At 42.1% G+C, this 22,652-nt stretch overlaps 1 protein-coding gene across 1 annotated transcript in view; it reads right to left on the bottom strand.

Moving 5' to 3' along the window:
- Window positions 1-535: 535 nt before the first annotated feature.
- Window positions 536-22,652, bottom strand: part of LOC145405085 (uncharacterized) — a 143,943-nt gene continuing 121,826 nt past the window's right edge. Inside the window, exons 9-11 of the mRNA XM_080276596.1 lie at window positions 20,034-20,129; window positions 6,215-6,448; window positions 536-998 (exon numbers count right to left, since the gene is read on the bottom strand). Of these exons, the coding sequence (XP_080132722.1) occupies window positions 952-998; window positions 6,215-6,448; window positions 20,034-20,129 (377 nt within the window). The 3' untranslated portion in view covers window positions 536-951. The remainder of the gene's footprint in view (window positions 999-6,214; window positions 6,449-20,033; window positions 20,130-22,652) is intronic.

Below are 22,652 nucleotides of genomic sequence, written 5' to 3'. Positions count from 1 at the left end.
ATCAGAAAAAATACTATTACTACAATACCATTCCCAAATATACTGACCTGATAAAGCAGTTCTGTAAAACTAAGCTGCAAAAAATATGTAATATGACATACAGTTCGAGCAGATACAAAGATACTGCAGTGTTATTATATACCTGTACTATGACAGCGATGGTGACAGGATGCATGAATAATGGCACTAAATTAAAGGCAATATGATAACAACAGAGATGACTACAAAACTAAAATTCATATGACACTGTTATCGAGTAAATACATACATATGGCATAATTTATATGTAAGAAAAGTGAGATTCTAAAGGCAGAGTGAAGATGGATAAATGTTAATATACTTTTCTTGTACATCAAATGACTATGTCACTAATGCATCACAACAATAACAACTATGAGAGATCAATATATGACTATATCTATTATTAAAGCATAAAACAATCATAGTCAGCACTGAACTCCAATTGTATACCAGTATATATATGCATTAATATTACTAATTCTACACAGCATAAGTAAAACAGAGTAGTATACAGAACTTTAAATAAGAATATAAAGCAGTGGATACTACATAATTATGGCACATTATTTTAGCATATTCTATACTGAAATTCAGTTCAGAAAAAAAAAAAAAAAATCAACAGATCTTGTGTCATGACCTAACCACATCTAATGCAAACTAACAACATGGATACATATGATCAAAGATTTGGTTATATGCAGAAAACTAAAGTATGATACTGCAAGATGTACTGTACAGTATTTCATCAATGAAAGTAATGAATTTCTTAAGATAATTAAGTATATCCAACCGATCATCCAATGAAGATAAACTACACATGTAAAAAATTGTCATGAACTTACTCTCATTTACAATAAAGCAAGATCTTTCAAATTTATATCCAAATATATATTTATTATAACTTCTATACATATTTTATTTTCCTCAGAATTACACCCAAACCTTTTTCTTTTGCCTTCCACTGCCGCGTCCACTTCCTGAAACAGAAGAATGATGCTTGAAGGGCATAATTACATGTATAGCATGTTTTGATTATATCATTTACTCTATCTCTTGCGCTGAAGGGGAGTCCGTATGTGGTGGCACTGTGCACCCTGGGTGGGACAGCTGTGGCATGCACCCAGGAGTCAAACCTCTGCATACTTTCCTGCACCTTGCCATGGGAAAGGGCCTGGTCAGACCCTGAAGAGGCACTGTTTACCACAAGGGAGCACTGGATTCCTGCACAATGTAGGCACTATACCATACCTAGCAGATGGCCCCACAGAAGCAGTTGCTTATTGACAGGTCTGCTCAGCCAGACAGACCAAGTTTCAGCAACTTCAACAACAACTCTAGCTATAGCTAGACACCTTAAGCTCGTAAGGGGTGGTCACAATTGGATCATCTCCACGTCAACCTATCCTCAGCCATTTGGCTGCCCTTTCTCCAACATGCATTTCCATCTCTCATATACCTCTCCATCCCATATCATCATCATCATCATTATCAACAACAACAACAACTATATTGCCAGTCACCTTAATCCCATAAGGATGGTTACAAATGAACTGCCTTCACCTCACCCTGTCCCCTGCCATCTGGGTGCCCTTTCTCAAATGCACTTCCCCCCCCACCTCTCATATACCTCTCTACCCCATTTCTCCATCTCATCCTTGGCCACCCCACCCCCTGCTCCCCCCTCCTCCTCCTCCTTGCTCACTGACTCTCCTTATCAGTCTCTCATTTTCCATCCACTCCACATGGCCAAACTATCTCAAAGTATTTCTCCTAATGCTTTCTACTACATCCACAACAACAGTACAGCTCCCCTTCACTTCCTCAATATGTCTGTCTGTTCATGAAACTCCACATGCTTCACACAGACAACTCATTTCCAATGCTCTCACTCTTGACTTGTTTCCCTAAGGTATTTACTCTCCTGAAAGCTGCAAAATCAGTGAATAAGAAATGCAAAAATGATATGATGAACAGTAGTACAATATGTGGAAAGTGTTGTGGAAACTTTGATACCAAAGCAAGACAGTGCATGTGTGTGGGCATATGTCACATGGATATAAGGACCTTGAAAATATGTGTATAATAATAAGCAAATATATTTACAGCACTGGGTATGTGTGACAATGAAGAACTAACAAATTTACAATGACATGATTTTTCAAACTACCAAACTATTCTGAATACATGATCACACTGTTAACCAAAAGAGTATGACAGAAATGTAATATACATGACAAAAGCATGGCAGTGTTTATTGTTCTATTTATGAATTATCACTGACTAAGATGGAAGGCAAATCTCTGTCATTCTTATGATTCCATAAACATATCTGGAACTAACTATGCAGTGCATATTGTACATGAACAATAATGGAACATAACCAAACAAAACTATGGTTCATTCTGTTTTGCTATAAATGCTCCAACATGCTTGCATACCTTGGCCTTCGTCACCAAATGGCAGCTCTCCACACTACTCAATCTCTAGCACTCTCTTTATCTGGTTCCTCATCCCTAAAGTCAGTTACACTGTATGACCTTGTCTCATGGCTTTTTCAGTCTGCCTCAAGCAACTCTAAACATTCACGCCTCTCACCTTCCACACCAAAGTGTCATCATCCATCCTCTCCACATACCCAAACTACCCCAACCTACCCCTTCTCATCAAACCATTAATACATTTAAGTCTCAGCCTTTCTCTTGAGTTTTCATTTGCAATCCTAACCCCCAAGCCTGTTATTCACAAATGTATTATACATCCATCTTACCATTCTTATCTCCATACATCTGAGCCTACAAATACCCTTTGCCCATGTCTCACTAAATTACACCATTACACTGCTAACATGCTGCATACAAAGAGCTCTTAGCAAAGAGGGAGAGCCCTCTTCCAACCACTCCTTACCCTTGTTACCAAGCTTGCTGCAGCCCCACCTCTAGCATATCAAGTCCTCCAAACGACAGAACATCTCCACACACTCGAGAGACACTCTGGCAAGATTAATCCTTTCCTACCTCTCTTCTTCTGTATGTTCTCCTTTGCATAATGCACACTCAAAATCAGCATTATTTTGTGGTATAACTCTAATACCACTGCATCTCTTATGCATCCAAATATCACAGACACTGTACAGAAGACAGTAATTTCCCACATCCATGCAGCAGACAGTACATGGTTATATTTTTCTGTTATAACAATACTGTCAACTGCCCTAGATATCATTTTGTATTGCCCACATTCACTCTCAAACCCTTGCACCCCATGCCATCTCTTTACTTCCTACATCTTTCCCTTCTGACCCTCTCACTCTCCATGATCAACACCAAGTCATCCAACAATCCAGTTCTGGAGTCACATGAGAAAGCTTAAAGTGCCATGGGGGGCTTTGGATTCTATAAATTAAAATGATCATCATCATTCTCATCATCCTGGCCTCTTTCTCTCACCTATGATGAAGTGAAATAGGATCCAGAAAGCAAGGAAAGGGAAAGTATGACAGTGGAAAAACTATCAACTTCATGTTCAGAGAAATGGGCCAGACACTCATTCACTTACCATTCAAGACCCCTGAATCCTGGCTCTGCTTCACAGGCAATATCACTGCACATACTTTGAGGATATTTTTCTACACAGAAAAATATCCTCACCCTAATCTCACCATGGAGGGTCCCTTGTCCATCCAAACACACAATGAATCAGTAACTCCCCAGAGATTCTTCTTGAGAGGTCTGTACTGCTCATTAACACTTCTGCCAACAGCTTCCTGTTCAGCCAACACTCTATGCAACTTGCTATTTTTTCGACTTCCATATTTTTCTCCTGGGTGCAGAGGTCATTTTCATCACCATGCGCTCCTTCAGAACCATGTCATATTAGTGATTTTTGTTGCTGTACACACTCTTTGCTCTCTATAACTAACATCCTTCACCAACCTCCTATCAGCTCTCCTGACCAGGAAAGTCAATCTGGCCACTATTAATCCCAGATTCATATGCAGTCAATCTCTCTCTTCTCCAAAAATGCATGTTGCACACAATCATGTCCATTGTTCCCCCAAACTCAAACATCCTTTCCCCTTCCACATTTCTTGTATCATGTGTGCTTTGCCTATGCATCCCTTCATACCCCTGCACTGCTTCACCCACATGACCATTTACATCCCCACCCAGAACTACAATTTCATCATCTACCATACCACCAGCCACATATATTACGCCATCCCAAAATCTATCTTTTTCCTTAACATCCAAGCCATCCTGAGAAGTGTATGCCGATATAACTGAATCAAGAGTTTACCAAACAATGTTTTCACTGCTATAATCCTTTCATTTACTCTCATTACATTCATGACACATTCCACCCATTTCTCCTGAACCAGCAAACTCACACCACCACCATACCTGTCAACACTTCCCTGCCAAAATAGTTTATACCTACAGTTCTCACCAGCAATCATCCTAGCAGACCTTCCCTGAACCTGGCTTCCTGCAGGTGAAGGAGATCCACTTGCCTCCTAGTTAGAGTATCACTTCCTTCACTTTACCCTTCAAACAACCCACATTCCACGATGCCCTTCTGAATCCATTAGATGATATGGTTGCTTTAATAGCCACATGGACTGCATCAATAACATGAAGGAAAATAATTACAGTAAAACCTCACTATAACAGATTAATTGGGGCCCAAGCCATTACAAAAAAAAGTGAAATTCCAATAAAAGCAACATCCAGACTTCCCCCTGCTAACCCGGACTTTTTCCGATATATCAGACATTAGTCCGGATTGCAACAACAGTTTTTAAGCTGTTTTCACTACCACTGCAGTACTGAATTGTATTATACATTCACTGCAATAATCTATCTATCTATCTATCTATTGCCAGACGCCTCAATCCCGTTTGGGGTGGCCACAAACAAATTGCCTCCAAGTCACCCTGTCCCCCGCCATTTCACTGCCCTGCTCCAAACTCACACCCCCTTCTCTCATATACCTCTCCACCCCATCCCTCCATCTCATCCTCAGCCTCCCCCTCCCTCTTCCCCCCCTCCACCTCACTCACATACACTCTCTTCGTCAGTCTTTCACCCTCCATCCTCTCCACATGGCCAAACCACCTCAGTGTGTTCCTCATAACTCTTCCTATCACATCCACATCCACATCACAACGCTCCTTTATATCCTCATTCGTCAGCCTGTCTCTCCATGTGACTCCAAAGGCTCCTCTTAAATAACTCATTTCCACTGCTCTCACTCTTGACTTGTGTCCTTCCAACAACATCCAAGCTTCACTTCCATACGTTAAGTTGGTATCGCAATACTGTCATGTAGTAACTTTTTCGCTTCCATGCTCACTTCCCTGTTTCTTATCACTGCTTTCAAAGAACCAGCAACCTTTCTTCCCTGCTGTACCCTTTCAAGCACTTCACCCTCCAAACCTCCATCCCTACAAATCACACTACCCAAGTACTTAAACATACTCACATTTTCCAATTCCTCACCATCTAACCTCGCTGTACATTCACTGACTTCACCTCTCTCAAAGTCCATCACTTTACTCTTCCCTACATTCACCTTTAGATTCCGTTTCTTACACACTCTCCCAAACTCGTCCACCAAGCCTTGCAGCTCCCCTTCGTCTTCACTCAACAACACAGTATCATCTGCAAACAACAGTACAGGGAGTTTCCAAACACTATCCTCTCTCACCAGGGCCACTCCAACATCCACTACCCTATCTTGTACCTCTTTTATTACCCCATCCATGTACAGATTGAACAACCATGGAGACATGACACATCCCTGTTTCAACCCAACTTTCAAAGAGAAAAATTCACTTAGTTCACCATCCACACGCACTGCAGCAATAATCAAATGTATAATATATATAATAATACTGTACTGTACACTAACAAACATGTCTTTTATTTACCTTATTGTGGTGAACATGGCTGAAGTGGTCAGGCAGTCTGGAATGCTTCTGGCTTTATTGGACTTTTTCTGATATATTGTATTAGAATTTAGTCCGGGAGCTCCTCGATTCTGATAAATGCGAATTCCAGTCTACTGAAGTCCCTTATATCGAGGTTTTATTGTATGTATCATATATGAAACTGAACTGGTAGGGAAATGGTGTCGAGGGACCCTCTTAAATGACATGAATATGAACCCTAGCGAATGACATGGAAATACATACGTCTACGACACCAACGGCCGGTGTAACCTTGGTGACAGTGACAAGTTGAATTGCGAAGGCAGGACCCATGGCGGCAGCGACGGTGACAACGGGCAAGAGTGGAGCCAGCAGTAGGTTGCATTGGCTGAGGGGACAAAATCACCTCACAGTGGTCCCCGGAGAACCCATGAGGACAGCGGCACTTGTTGACATCACGGCATCGACCACCATTGACACATGGGATAACACACTTGCCTAGAAGTACAGTAAAATATTAATATGCAAATGCATACTGAAATCACTGTACAGCATGGCCTCATTTTAAAATGAGGATGCATTTGAAAAAAATCCATTGCATAATGATTTATTGTAAATCAAGTCAATAACAACATGGGTTCAATGGGGATACATTTTTTGCCAAGGGTCACCCAGCCGACATGGTCTAACAGCAACTTTCCATTTCACCTAAACAGGTTGTTATATCATTTCACTGCACTTCAATTGCTGCTTACCACCAAAAATGTCTAAAATTAAGTTTCTAACACATCTAATCTGGTAGTTATTTCACTTCACTTCACTTGCTGCTGAGCTCAAACAACAAAATGTTTTTCCACCACTGACACTAACACACCCAATAGTGACGGGTGCAAATGCCATCTCAGAACAAACAAATGACTAGACCTGCGTGAGGATGATCGTATGAGACAAAATAACAATTGTATATTGACCTCTGAGGCTTTGTACAGGATCATAATAATAATAATAATAATACAGTAATGATAATACAGTTTCTTTTTTCACGAGTGTCATTTCTTCCCAAGGAATTTGCTGGTGCTAAAAAAAAAAAAAAAAAATTAAAGAAAAGAAAAAATATAAACTGTAAATATATTTATATATACACCATTATATGGCTATTCATTTCATGTGCAATATAAAACTGCATCTGTGACTGTGGCACCAATTCTGTAGACCTCTGTCATCACACCTCTTTCAAGATCATAACTTCTCTGGAAAAGTACAGGCTGAAGTTGCCTCTTAAAGGAAATGACAGAAGTAAGCCATCTTACTGAAATGGGCAACTTACCGAAAAGCCACAGTGCAGCATAAAAAAAAAAACACACACTCAGAGAAAGACGACTGCCTGACAGCTCCCAGCTCTTCAAGGCTTAAAGTGTCGTCACAACTCTACAGTACAGTACTGGATCAGAATGAGCTGAAAGATGTTTCAGTAGGTCAGCAAGATACTTAGGTTCACAAAACCTAAGAACCTTGAAAGTCATAAGACAAAATTTAAAGTCAGTTCTGGCTTTTACTTAGAACCAGTACAACTCTATATGATTGTGGAGGTTCTTGGTGGAAGACAAAAAACAAGTCCTGCAGCTCTATTTAAGACCAACTGCACCTTCTTTAATTGGTAATTTGGAAGGCAAATTAATAAGGCACTGCAATTATCAAAACATAATAAAATAAATGAGTGACCTATTTCATGAGCTGTCTAATAAAACTGTGATTTCTGATGTACAGTCTACCTAATGTACTCCTTGTAATCCAATACAGTACTGAAGCACAGAAAACTTCCAAGTTTCGAATAGTGGCTGAATCGGTAGAGGTGGCCTACAAACCTAATAGATCAGGTTTGACTCCTGGTTGAGGCAAGGAGCAGTTTAAGGATCTGGATTTCATTGACGCAGACTTTACTGATCACCCAGAGGACTGGCTGACATGTCGTAAAAACACTCCCACTGATACTAATACACTGATCCTGTATGAGACAGCCCTAGCTTGTATTCAATATGGACATTGAGTGTTAGTGCCAAAATGGTGACATGTGGAGGTGTATGGCATGTAGGACTACTGGGCCTTGAGAACAGGCTGTGAAGCTTATGCCCAGAGTCAGACACATAAAAAAGTTGAGGAGAAAAAAAAAAAAGTTGCCGGAAGGAGAGTCGCCAATATCGTGGATGCCTCTTCTATTTCCTCGACTGATGATGATCTTAGTTTTATCATCATATAGCTTATGTTTACTCTTAACAATCCAGATCTTTATATCAGCCATCAGGTGTTCAATTTTTATCTTAGTATCAACAATATTTGTTATCTTCACATGAAGCTGTGTGTCATCAGCATACAAGTGACAAGCATCACACTGTGCATCAAGCAGACATGACAAACTACTGGTATATATGGTGAAAAGAATTAAATCTAATACTGTATTGATCCCAGAGGAACCCCATACAGCAAGGGAATGGAGTCAGAGACTGTCTGATTCACCATCACATGCTAAGATCTCCCTCACAAGTACTGTCATTTTAAGATGAGAGTGACCAGCCTCACTCATCCCTGAGTGGCATTACATGAACAATAACCCCAACCACCCCTTGGATATAAACCTTCACTGGCTTAATCCGATTGGAGCAACGCAATTATCCACTAAACCACAAGGCGCCATAATTTGGTTATATGGCTACCACCCAGCATAGTAAATGGTTTCCTGGTGTACAGGAAACCATTCGGCTTGTCACTCAGTGTAGAGTCACCCATAGGCAGAAGGAACAGGAAAGAATGAAGGAAAGAAAGACAATGGTGGGAGTGTGAATCACCCATGGGCAGAAGGACAAGGAAAGAATGATGTAAAGAAAGACGGAAGAGGAAGGAAGGAAAGGAGGGAGGAGAGGAAAGGACAGACACCCGATAGCAGCACTACAATGAGTGAGTGGATTATTATTATTATCATTATTATTTGGTGGTATGTGGGGGCACTCACCATCCACTCACTTTATGTAGTGCTGCATTGGGTGTCTGCCCTTTCCTCTCTTCCTTCCTTCCTCTTCTTTCATTCCTTCTTTCTTTCCTCTTCCTTCTGCCTATGGGTGACTCTACACTGAGTGACAAGCCAAATGGTTTCCTGTACACCAGGAAACCATTTACTACACTGGATGGTAACTACACAACGAAATTATGGTACCTGGTGGTTTAGTGGGTAATTAAGGCACTCCAGTTGGATTGAGCCTGTTTAGGTTTATATCCATGGGGTGGTTGGGGTTTATTGTTCACATAATGTCACTCACGAATGAGTGAGGCTGGTCACTCTCATCTTAAATGTCAGGATCAACTTGCCTCATCCCGGGCTCCTATGCTCCTCATGGGGCAACACAGGATTGGATGATGGATGGGTGGATGAATGGATTATTATTATTATTATTATTATTATCATAATCATCAGTGTCTGGGAGCAACGAATATGAGGCCTTTGTGGGATAGGATTGCGACTGAAGATATGAGAGGAAGGATGGGATTTGAAGGTATTGGTGTTGTGATGAGGAAAGGTAGACTGAGATGGTTCGGACATGTTGAGGAAAGGATGGAGAATGATGACTGTTGAGGGTTGGGTTGTGAGAGACAGACCAAAAAAAGACCCGGGACAAGGTTAAAAATTGTGACCTCGGGGGTAAGGGACAGAATGGGGAGGTTGCCAGAGCAGCATGGAGTGCTGCCATCAGGTAACCAAGGCTAGTATATGCAAGCATGTTGGAGCCTTTATAAATGAAATGATGTGATATTGGATTGAAAGAGAGATAAGTCATGTCTTTATGGCTGTTCAATTTGTATATGGATGGAGTTATAAATGAGATACAAGGTAAGGCAGTGGATGTTGGAGTGGCTTTAACAACAGAGGGCAATGTTTGGAAACTCCCTGTACTACTGTTTGCAGGTGATGGTGTATTGTTAAGTGAAGACGAAGAGGAGCTGCAAGGCTCGGTGAATGAGTCTGGAAGTGTGTGTAAGAAATGGAATCGAAAGCTGAATGTACAGAAGACTGAAGTTATGATCTTCGAGAGAAATGAAGTCACTGGATGTATAGTGAGGTTTAATGATGTGGAAATGGAAAATGTGAAGGCATTTAAGTACTTGTGTGGTGTGACGAGTAAGTACGGAAGTTTAGAGGGTGAAGTGCTTGAAAGGGTACAACATGGAGGAAAGGTTGTTGGTTCTTTTAAAGTAGTGATAAGAAACAGGAAAGTCAGCACTAAAGTAAAAAAGTTGCTGCATGAGAGTACTGCGATACCAGCTCTAACGTGAGGTGAAGCTTGGCACTTGTTGGAAGGACACAAGTCAAGAGTGAGAGCAGTGGAAATGAGTTATCTGAGAGGAGCTGTGGAGTTACATGGAGAGACAGGCTGACAAATGAGGAAGTGAAGGAATGTTGTGATGTGGATGTGGATGTGATAGAAAGCATTAGGAGAAATACACTGAGGTAGCTTGGCCATGTGGTGAGGATGGAGAGCAAGAGACTAACAAAGAGAGTGTATGTCAGTGAGGTGGATGGAGGGAGAGGAAGGGGAAGGCCATGGATGAGATGGAGGGATGGAGTGGAGAGGTATATGAGAGAGGAGGGTGTGAGCTGGGAGCAGGGCAGTGAAGTGGCGGAGGACTGGGTGGCATGGAGGCAATTTGTTTGTCTGGCAACACATAGATAGATAGATCTGTAAAACCAATTTTACATCACAATTTTCTGTACAATTCATATCCCCCCTAAAATGAATAAAAAGTAAATGTACCCTATACAAAAATGGACTACTCTGTGCTAGTGTGTACAGTACATCCAACTTTACATGAAATTTTTTTGCTTCTGAAAACAATGACTCACACTAAATTAAATAACTGACAAAAAAATAAGCTAAATATCTCCTGAAGCATGATTAACCTCTTTATAAAAAAAAAAAAAAAAAAAAAAAAAAAAAAAAAAGGAGGTACACAAAATCTTACTTGATAATTTCCATGCAACATGTGAAAAACAAGAAGCTTCATATACCTGACCACACAATATGAAGGGTTTTATCATACAGTATATGGTAGTATAATGTTTCTATTTTGTCTTACAAGTATAGGTTTTCCCATGGACTATATTCCACAACCAGTGCAGTTGGGCCTCACTTTATGTTGAAGTTACAGCAAGTGACAATCCAACACACAGCTGTTTACTCTAAAGTGAAGTGATTAGAATATAGGTCCAATGGGCATATGTTTTTGGTGAAGGGCCACTGACTCAAAAAATATAAAAACAAGTTTCCAACTCACCTTAAAAGGGTACAGGCAAGTACCAGGTCGATCTGATTCATCACCGAGGTCCCCCTCCCCCAAGACTGGGTGACTGTAAGTATCTCTGGGCACTCACTCAAGGCCATCAGAAGCAGGCAAAGAACAATGGGGAGAGTGATGTGGTAAGGCAGAGGGACAGTGATGCAGCAAGGAAGCGGGGGACCATGGGGGGGAGCCAGGCTGTGAGGAGGAGAAGGAAGAGGCAGACAAAATGAAGGCAGGTGATTCAGGGCAGTGCGTCGATGTTCTGCTGGTGGAGGGCGTCGGCTCCTCCTGCATGCTGGTGGATGCCATGGGTGGGAAGAATGATGTTACCACTGTTTGCCTCACTATCTATTTCTTGTGTGCAAGTAGCTTGTGGCACATACACATCTCCTTATCAATTGCATAGCATATTGCATCACTCTGGGCAAGGTTTGGATCCTTTTCCTGAATGAATGTGAAGGCCTGGTTCTTGCATTTATTCAGGAAAGAGTCTTCAGATCCAATACTCGTGCTGGTTCCTCCTCCTTTTCCATCTCTTCCCTACCTACCTCTCCTTGTGCCATCTGTTAGACAGAAGGAAACGCAGCAAAACGAGTGGACACAATCAGGCCACACCTTGTGACACACTGTGTACACGGTGCACTCCTTTGCATAACTGGCCAGTGCTCCAGGGCTCTCCCTGTGGTAAACTGAGCATGGCTTTTGATTTTGGTTGCCCTTAGCATTCAACCCAAGAAGTGTTAGGTGGCCCTTCGCTGCCTTGAACCCAGGCACATATTACTCCTCCTGGCTGCCGTATGTCTTCTTTGACATTCTCCTCCAAAAAGCACTGTTTAGTCAAAGTTCAGGACTTACATTGCACTGTATTTCTCATCCTTATTTCACTTCTTTATCTTTGTCAAGAACACCTCTGCCATAACATGGTCTGTGCTTGCTGCCTCCCCATGCATCATGATATTTCTGAGGCCAGCACAAGCCTTGAATCTATCAAACAGCCACTGCCTGCTGGCTTTGAAATTCTCTTTAACCTCCACCCACCTCCTCTCCTTCAGGTCCTTCCAGACAGACAGAGCCTTGGCACAGATGAAGTTCTTACCTGAGGGTGCCCTAGTACGATTCTGCTCATTTACCCAACCCACAATGCAAGAGTTGCTCCATCTCCTCCATTATTGGTTCCCTGGACTGTGTAAGACACCTGGTAGCCAGGAAGGGCACCTGTTCACCAGCTGTGATGACTTATGCAGACTTCTTGATCATGGCTGACACAAATGACTGGGGCAGCTTAAGGGCATCAACAACCTTACTTGTCCCTTCTCCGGTCCTATGGTACTTTACAATGTTCAACTTAACTTGAAGGGAAAGGTTTTGCTTACCTTCTTGGCCTTTCCTTTAGCACCTTCGCTAGCATTAAGCATTCCATTGTGCCCCTCACCGGCACCATGCTTTCCACTGGGTCCTTCACCAGCACCATGCTTACTACAAGGGCCTGTACCCTTGTTAGACACGATTTCAAAGTTTCATGTTACTGTATTTCACTAATAAATCATATCTTCCCACTTTATACTGCACACTACACTGATATGCATGCGCTTGCACTGCAATATTGCAATCGCAATGGTGGTCCGATGGCGATGCAATGGTGTTATGATGATGTAACATGATGAACGTAAGGAGAGATGATCAATACGGTGGAACACGTGGGAGAGTGGCCATGCATGACATGGATTTCAAACGGGTGACAGGAGGGAAAGAGCATGCACAGAGGCTTTAAAAAGGGGTTCTGTGCATGTAAACACGGGCAGCCATCTTGGCTCCAAAATATGACTGTTGGCTTGCATGTGTGGCTGCACGGATACATGGGATTGTCACCAGGAGGATCTCTCTGACCATCACTATGACAATTCTTGCGCATACTTTGAGAGACCATGTAGAAGTTCTCATACACTGTTATAGCAATTCATCACATAGAAAAGTCTGACAGTATTCTGGCAGGATGCCCAGAAACATTTACAGTCAACTTACTGATATAGCTAAAGGAAAGGTACTGCAGCTGTTCTTCATTTTGCTTTGTTTTTGAAGGCTCCAAAATGGTTGCATGCGGCGGCCTTGGTCACCTAATGGTGGCTCTCCATCTGCTTGATCTCTAGTAGCTTGCCAATTTAGTCCCTTATCCCAGAGGTCACATTCAATGACCTCGTCCTACGCCTTCTTCGGTCTACTTCTCGGTACCCTATCCCCAACATTAACACCTCTCACTTTCTGTACCCAACTATCATCCCCTATCCACTCCACATGCCCAAACCATCCCAATCTACCTCTCTTCATCACAACACCAATACACTCTAGTCCCATCCTACCTCTCAACTGTTCCATTGTAACCCTGGTCCCCTAAGACCTTGCACTCAGGGATGCACTGCACATCCACCTAATCATTGCCATTTCTGTACATTTGAGCCTGTGAATATCCTCTTCCTTTACTGCCCAGGTCTCACTACCACACAGCATTACAATCCCACCACAGGTTGCATACAAAGATCCCTTAGCATGGAGGGAGAGCCCTCTCAATGTCAGGAGAGGCAACAGCTCCCTGAACTTCTTCCAACCACTGCACACTCCACCCACAGAGCCAGCTCCAACCCCACTTCCTGCACACAACATGTTCATCCATCATCTAATCATAATCCTATGTCACCCAATGAGGAGCATAGGAGCCCGGGGCTAGGAAAGTTGATCCTGACATTTAACATGAGAGTGACCAGCCTCATTCATCCCTGAGTGGCATTATATGCAGACTCCCAAATAAAAAAACTCTTCCACTCACTCAAGAGACTCACCAGCAAGTTCACCTTTCATGCCTGGCAATCTCCACATGCTCTCTTCGACACACTCCACACACGAAATCAGCATTATCTCACAGTCTACCTCTAATACCACTACATTCCCTATGCACCCACGCATCATAAACATTGCACAAGATGGAAATACTTCCCACACCCTTGTGGCAAATCGCACATGGCCACTTCCCCTCTTCTTTGACAGTACCGCCCTAGCCCTAGATACCATTACTTTTGTTTTATCTGCATTTACTCTTAAGCCCTTGTGTGCCAAACAATCTCACCACTTCCTAAATCTTTCCTCTGCCTCCCTTTCAATCTCTGCAACTGACAAAAAATCATCTGCATACAACACCTCACACGGGAGTCCATTTCTGAAGTCACGCGAGAGGACTTAAAGTACTACAATAAACAACAAGGACACCAACATTCAAAGGAAACTCATCACTCAAATCTCCATTTTTTTTTTTTTTTTTTTTTTTTTTTTTTATTTTAGTGTCCGACTCTGGGCAAAGGCTTCAGGGCCTATATCTCGGGGGCAGTAGCCTATCCCAAGGCCCAGTAGTCCTCCTACACCTCCACATGTCACCACTTCGGCGCTAACACCCACCGTCCATATTGAATACATGCTAGGGCTGTCTCATGCAGGACTGGTGTATTGGTATTAGCGGGGGTATTTTTACGACATGTCGGCGGGTCATCTGGTAGATCAGGAAAGTCTGCTTTTAATGAAATTCAAATCCTTAAACTGTTCCCTGCCCCAGCCGAGATTCGAACCTGGGTCCATCAGGACTGCAGACCGCCTCTCTACCGATTCAGCCACCGCCTCCCCCTTACCTGGGTGCAAGCACCCATATATATGGCCATAACCATCCTGGCCACCCACTCCTCGATCCTAAGCTTTCTCATCATCCACTTCACCACCCCTCTAGGGACTCTGTCAAGGCCTTCTCCAAATCAACAAAAACAAGGTACAGTTCCCTTTTCCTTCTTGTATATTTTTTCTGATGCTATCGAACAATGAATATGGTATTAGTGGTCCCTTTGCCTGGCTTAAACCCAAACTGCATCTCATCAATATGCACTCTTTCTCTAATCGTACCATCTAGAACTCTTTCCAATACTTTCATGATCTGTGCCAAATACTTTATGCCTCTATAATTTCCTCTTTCCAGGGTATCACCCATCACCTTGTACACATTTACAATTACACTCTTCAGCCAATCATCTGGGACAACACACTCAAATATAACTGTATTTATCAAATCAGTGACTATCCCCACTCATAGAGCTCCTGAGACTTTCAACACTTCCGCACTCAACCCAGTCACACCTGCTGCCTTCCCCACCTGCATCCTGCCTATTGCCCTGCTCACAGTAGCATCGTCAACCAATGGCCAAGGGTCAGACACTGGATCTGCTGGCTCCAAACCTTCCCTGTCCCAGTCAAACTCCTCATTCGACAACCAGTTGTAGTGCTCTCTCCAGGTGTTTTTAACACGTTACCCGCGTACTGAGCCACTGGTGTACCATCTGATGTCTTCTTTCCTAGCGTGTTGATACACTGATGGTGCAATAATGAGTAATAATTTGTTTTCACTTTTTCGTGTATTTCACCTTCACGAATATTGGCTGGGCAGATTTTTTGTTGCTGCTTCTACAGTAGAAGACATGTTGAATAGGATAATGATATAAGATTAGAGAAATGCCTATTTAGTTGGAGAATATATATCAGACTTCCAGTAGTGACTATTACATTTCATTTAGATGTCAAACAATACTATTAATTACACAAAAACATTGAAAAACAACTTTGTGTTGCAGAACTAGGGCCATGAGATGCAAATACACTTTTCTTGAAAAAACGAACAAACAAAGAGTAAATTTACTAATGATAAATATTTGTGATTTTTTACTGGAAGAAAAAATGGAGTAACCACTCTTGTTTCTAACAGTTCTACATTTACTTTGTTAGGAAACAACAAAAAAAAGATAAGTGCTGGATGTTTCTGGTTATTAAACTTTTTTTAATAATTATAAATGATTAATGATACCCAATACTTGTAATTATCCCTGGCTGGATACTGATGATTACTATTATGGCATTCAACGTACCCATCTATCATTATGCCTGGTTGCAAGAAACACTGTCTTCAGTGATGCAAAAAAAAACTTTAGAAGGCTCGTGAAGAGACTAGAAAGAGGAAAAATGAACAAGAAACAAGATAATAATAAAAAAGGTAGTGTTGGACCTTTGCTTGGACTTCCTTCAACTACCTAAATAGCTAAGTGCCACCTGGAACTTCATGACAGAGAATGAGATGGTAAAAAATCAAAGAAAACAGAAGTGCCAGGTAAGGGTGAGCAGAGACTGCGCTACCTGGGCCAAATTAGTACACTACCTCAGTGATCCACCGGTGGTGCGTTAGGCAACATAAGAAGAAAATGTCAGGATACCATGTGTTGGGCCACCAATGACACACTACTTTTATGAAGGCATATCCCTCATTGGTACTCAGTAAAGTGACATAAATCCTTTCACTGTGATAGCTCCATGCAGACTGGTGGAAGAGAGTTCTGAAGTGAAACGCGGCCTGGGAAAGAACTCATATTGCCGAAACGCGGGTAATGTCTTAATATCCCCACTGTTCACCACTACGTTTCCTTCATAATTCTTTACACACTGCCCACCTATGATACCCCTATTCTCCCTCTTCATCTGATTGGCCACCTCAAATATCATATTCTTCCTTTCCACACTACTGAGGCTATCAAGTAAAAGTCTCTGAAAATCAGACTTTGCCCTGTAAACCTCTCTTCTAGCCCTACGTTTGGAAGACATGTATTCTTCTTTGCAACTACCTTTTCCCATTCCTGGAAAAGCCTTCTTTTCTCCTTCACTGCAGCTTCTACACCCTCATTCCACCACCAAGTTACTTTGTCTTGAGGGGTCTCTTGTCCATCCACACAATGAATCAGTAACTCTCAAGAGGTTGTTCTTGAGGCCTCTGTACTGTTCAATAACACTTCTACCAATGTCTCCCTGTTCAGCCACCAATCTACTCATCTTGCTATAGAAGGCATCCCTTACTGCTTGGTTTTTCAGATTCCAAATTTCCCTCCTAGGTGCACAGGTCCTCTTTTTCATCACCTGCTCCTTAACCCGTCACGTCCTGAGGTTTTCCGCACCTCCGACATCCCCCAGTCCCGAGGTATTTTCGAAATTTTTTTTTTTTTTGGGCTAAAACCTTCGCTTTTGGTAAGAAACATCGAAAATTCATAGAGAAATCGCTCACCTGAGGTTTAAAATACCCAATCCAGATAGGAGTTCCTCCTTACCTGACTGGGTTTTCTAACATGCTGGCACCAAAGAAAACGAGTTCTATGGGAGGGTAACTATTCTATCCACTCATAAACGGTATTTATTTATTTACTTGGTACGAATGTATATGTAGTATGAGAGTATATTGGTTTTCAAGCAGTAATAAAGGCATTATAAGCATTGTTTCACTCACTAACTAATCACCATACCCGACCTTTTTTTGCCACATTACCTGATCATTATTTCTGGCTGTTTCTTCTTTTAATGCTATGAAAACATTGTCCTCCACACTGTCATCGATTGGGGAATCACTCTGGCCCTGAATATCTTTACTAGCCAGGTCACTGGTAACAGGTCCATTGCTGAGACAATGGCGTGAGGGGGGGAGGGGGGAGGTTATGCAGTGTAAGGCATTGTCCCTGCTTGGCATCTTGTAGAGGAATAGAGGAAGGTGTCCCGTGTATACATACGAAAAATCACGTGCGAAAATTGAAAATTGCGCAAATTACGGACCTTGCAATTGCACGACGTACTGGTACGTCGCCGGGACTGGCAAATGCAAATCGTTGCAACGTACCCATACGTCGACGGGACAGGGCGGGTTAAGCACCATGTCACATACCAATAACTTAGTGTTGCAGCACACACTCCTTGCTCCCTATAACTTTAACAACCCTCATTAACCTCCTATTAGCCCTCCTGACCAGGAAAGTCTACCTGAAAACTATTTCCCCCAGACTTGTATGTACTGTAATCAACCTACTCTCTCTCTCTTCCTAAAATGTGTGTTGCACACAATCATGTTCATTGCCTCCCCAAACTCGAGTATCCTTTCTCCTTCCTTGTTTCTTGTACCATATGTACATTCTCCATGTACTCCTTCACATCCTTGAACTGCTTCACCTACGTGACCATTTATGTCCTCTCCCAAAACTACAATCTCATCATCTCCCATACCACTTACTGCATATGTTAGGTCATCCCAGAATCTATTCTTGTCTACCTCATCCAAGCCTGCCTGTGGAGCAAAAGCCGATAGAAATGCAAACATAATCCCACTGAACAAAATTTTTACTAATACAGTACAGTATTATCTTTTTACCCACTCTTTTTACAGTCATGACATATTCCACCCATTTCTCCTTAACCAATACACCCACACCAATGTATCCAATTGCCCTACCCTGCCAAAACAACTTGTAATGTCCATCCCTCCTGGCAATCATTCTGGTTTATCCTTCCCAATACCTAACTTCCTACACACATTTCACATCCACCCACCTCCTACTACTCAACTACTTCCCCTGCTCTACCCCTCAAACTTCCCACATTCCAAAATGCCACTCTGATCCCCTTGGGTGATTTAGTTTCCTCAGGCTTGCTTAAGATTTCTTTCCTTCAGGTCACAGTTTGGTAATAAATAATGGGGGGAGACATACCACAGGCTCCACCTACCCGCACTGTCCCAGCCTAAGCATGGGATCTGGGACCCATAGTCCACCAGCCACCAGCTGTGACCAGTGGCTGTGGCAGTGGCCTTGGGGCACCCTGCCAGGACAGCTACAGGGACACCCTCCAAGCACACCTTGGCATTGTAACTGCCCTGCCATTATACACCCATTGATAGGGCAGCCTCCTGGGGCGTTACTCCCAGGTTAGGGCCCCTCTCTATCGGGAAGACGTGACAGAATGGGAACTGCAATGCCCTGTACCCTCTAGCACACGTTTTGAAACCCATCCCACCCTGGCACCAAAATCTATGCTGGTGGAGCCCTTGTCACGCCTCGCCACAATATGTCTGCCACTAGGTATCGAGGGCGAAGTTTTCTGGCTGCATGCCCTTGCTGACGTCAACTTCGGTAATGTGGTGGGATATACTGTGTGGTATGCAAAACACATGTACAGTAGTGCATGAGCCAGAGGAAAGTGTTCGAGAGAGTATGCTGGTCTACTCTCCATGTTAGTGTCACAATGAAATGGTCGGCAAAGGGGGATGGTCTAGTAGCTAGTGAAACGCGAGCACTAACCCTCCCTATCATCAGCATTTCCATTCCCCTTGGGAGTACCATCCTGATCAGCTGGTGCTACAGCCTGCTCCCTATTTCAATTATATTTCATTTCATTTAGCCTTGTGTACAACTATCAATGTCTCATCATCATCTAAAAAAATCCTACAATCTTAGGTACAAAATAAAATGAGTTTCTAAATCTGTTAATGGAGATAATATGAGAGTAGAAAAGTGCAATAAAACTTCATTGTCCATCACTCCTGAAGGTTTAACTAATCACAGGTCAGCATAATGTAGGATGTACTGAGAAATTTTTGAGAAATTCCAGTAGAACAAATGCTACATCAACATGGGTTAAACTCTCAACTGCTACAGAGCTACAGTTACTGATGTATATGCTTCAACTATTAAAGGGGTCATTTTTGCCCTTACAAGGTCATCAGTAATTGTAGTTTTACCTAGGTAGAGATTTGGACTTATGGTGATATTGCATTTCTTATTCAAAACTTTCGCAAGAATAACCTCCTGATGTTTCTCAAAAATTTCCCAGGACATCTTGTAGCTGAGAACATATACAGGACAGTACTCACTGAACTCGCACTGGTTGCCATAGTATCCTCGACGGCACTCACAAGTATCCTTCTGAATGCATTTCCCTCCATTCTGGCATTTGTGCTGGCATATTCCTGGTGGCATACATTATACATCGTGAGAAAATTAAAAATTAAAACTTTAATGGACAAGAATGATTTCAATTTAAAAAACTGGCACATAAAATAACAATGCTGACTTTTTTCTTATGATGCTAAGAGTTCTGCAGATCACCTCTTTTTATCACTTCAGAGTTCTTTTGATAACACCATGTTCTGAGATCATAGTGCTTAGTAATGTAAACAGCTTCACAGCACCTACAGCCTATTAAATAAAAACATCCAATCCTTCCATACCCCTTTAGGGCTAGGTTACTGTAGTCCAAATAATTTAAGCCATATGAGAACATGCTCTGTCCCTAGCAGTATTCATATGAGAGAAAAACTGCCAACCACTTCTTGGATTCTAACCATGACGGGTTAGCACATGCTCTCCTCTGACCCAAGACCTCAATCAATAATGCTGCTGGAATATAATTTTATAAATTACATTGAAACCACTAGTAAATTAGAAATGAAACTGAAACTGGGACATTGTTTGCTTAAGATACCTGTTCCAAATATAGTACAGCCATTAAACTGGACACAGTTGGCACAAGTGGATAAATAATGTTGTGGAACAGACAGGCAGGAACAGACTGGACACTGAAGATGTGATTATTTTGTTCCTCAGCAGTCCTATTTCAACTGTTCTCCCTCTTAACATATCAAAACTCATGGTACACCAAAGCCTCCACACCAAGTTTCCAACCATACATTATTATGGACACTTAAAAGCTTTCATGTGGTCCTCTTGCAGTTTCTGTTTAATATCAAAGCTTTCAGTAGTACTACTGTATATAATCTATAACTATGGCACATCAATACCATTATATAACACACTTTAAGACATTCAACACTTTTCCTTCCACAACATATATATATATATATATATATATATATATATATATATATATATATATATATATATATATACACCTGTATATATATATATATATATATATATATATATATATATATATATATATATATACACAGTATATATAGACTTCCATAATTCCTTCTTTGATCATCATTTTTTCTTTCTTCCTCAGATTCACAATTGCCTCAGAGGTGTACTGCACTTCTAACAGGCTTTATCTGCCTTGCCTCAAATATACTGTACACCAGAGGTGGGCACTGCAAACAAAATTCAAAGCTGCAATGCAAATCCGCAAACCAAAAAAAATTGCCTTCTGCTACCGCAAATCAGCAAAATTCTTGAAATTTGCAGTTCTGCAAATACAAAAATGCAAACATGAACCATTTTTATCCCTTTCAGTACCATAGCATCAGCTTCATTTTATTCTGGACACCACTGTAGCAACTGTGGCTCAGTGGGTTAGAGCACTCTGACTGAAGGGTCGGAGATTCGAGTCCACCCAGGGGTCACTGGTGGACATCAGGAAGGGCATCTGGTCATAAAATGCTACATGCTTCAAAACTTAAGTCCTCTACCCACGGGCAATGCCTTAAACCTCATTGACAAAAAGAACACAGTGGAAAAAAACAAAAAAATTACTGTATTTTAAGTTTTCAGATGATACTTCTCATAAACAAGGAGTTAAAAATCAACTCTAGTTACTCATCCACTACAATTTTATCTTTATTTACTCTATTCTGACTAACAATAGCTGACTTTATGAAGTTTGGAAAGTGACTATAGTAATGAACAGGGTCTATCTCTCTATCTATCCATCTATTGCCAGACGCCTTAATACCGTACAGGGTGGCCACAAACAAATCGCCTCCACGTCGCCCTGTCCCCCACCATTTCACTGCCCTGCTCAAAACTCACACCCCCCTCTCTCATATACCTCTCCACTCCATCCCTCCATCTCATCCAGGCCTCCCCCTCCCTCTCCCCCCCTCCACCTCACTCACATACACTCTCTTCGTTAGTCTCTCACCCTCCATCCTCTCCACATGGCCAAACCACCTCAATGTGTTCCTCCTAACGCTTCCTATCACATCCACATCCACACCACAACGCTCCTGTATATCCTCATTTGTCAGCCTGTCTCTCCATGTGACTCCACAGGCTCCTCTTAAATAACTCATTTCCACTGCTCTCACTCTTGACTTGTGTCCTTCCAACAACGTCCAAGCTTCACTTCCATACGTTAGAGTTGGTATCACAATACTGTCATGTAGTGACTTTTTCACTTCCATGCTCATTTCCCTGTTTCTTATCACTGCTTTCAAGGAAGCAGCAACCTTTTTTCCTTATCGTACCCGTTCAAGCACTTCACCCTCCAAACTTCCATCCTTATCATCACACTACCCAAAGTAATCCCTCTAATATCCAAACGCCCAATATCCGAACATCCCCACTAACCGGACATAATCGTCATGGGATCCAATATTCCCAAAATGGGCCAAAAACAGCAAAAAATTTGAAATAAATCTGACTTCTTTCCCTCCCATAATTTGAAATTGCCGCGTGGCGCCGAACAGCTGTTACACCATGGTCCCTTCACCCCTTCCTTCCTCCCCCTCCCCCCTCCCCTGTCAGGGTTG

This window comes from Coenobita brevimanus, chromosome 65 (genome assembly GCF_032717465.1).
Source record: "Coenobita brevimanus isolate Jiangsu-jjx chromosome 65, ASM3271746v2, whole genome shotgun sequence".
NCBI classification, from domain to species: domain Eukaryota; kingdom Metazoa; phylum Arthropoda; class Malacostraca; order Decapoda; family Coenobitidae; genus Coenobita; species Coenobita brevimanus.
Note: the sequence above shows the minus strand (reverse complement) of the source record. Positions and strands in the feature narration are given on the sequence as shown.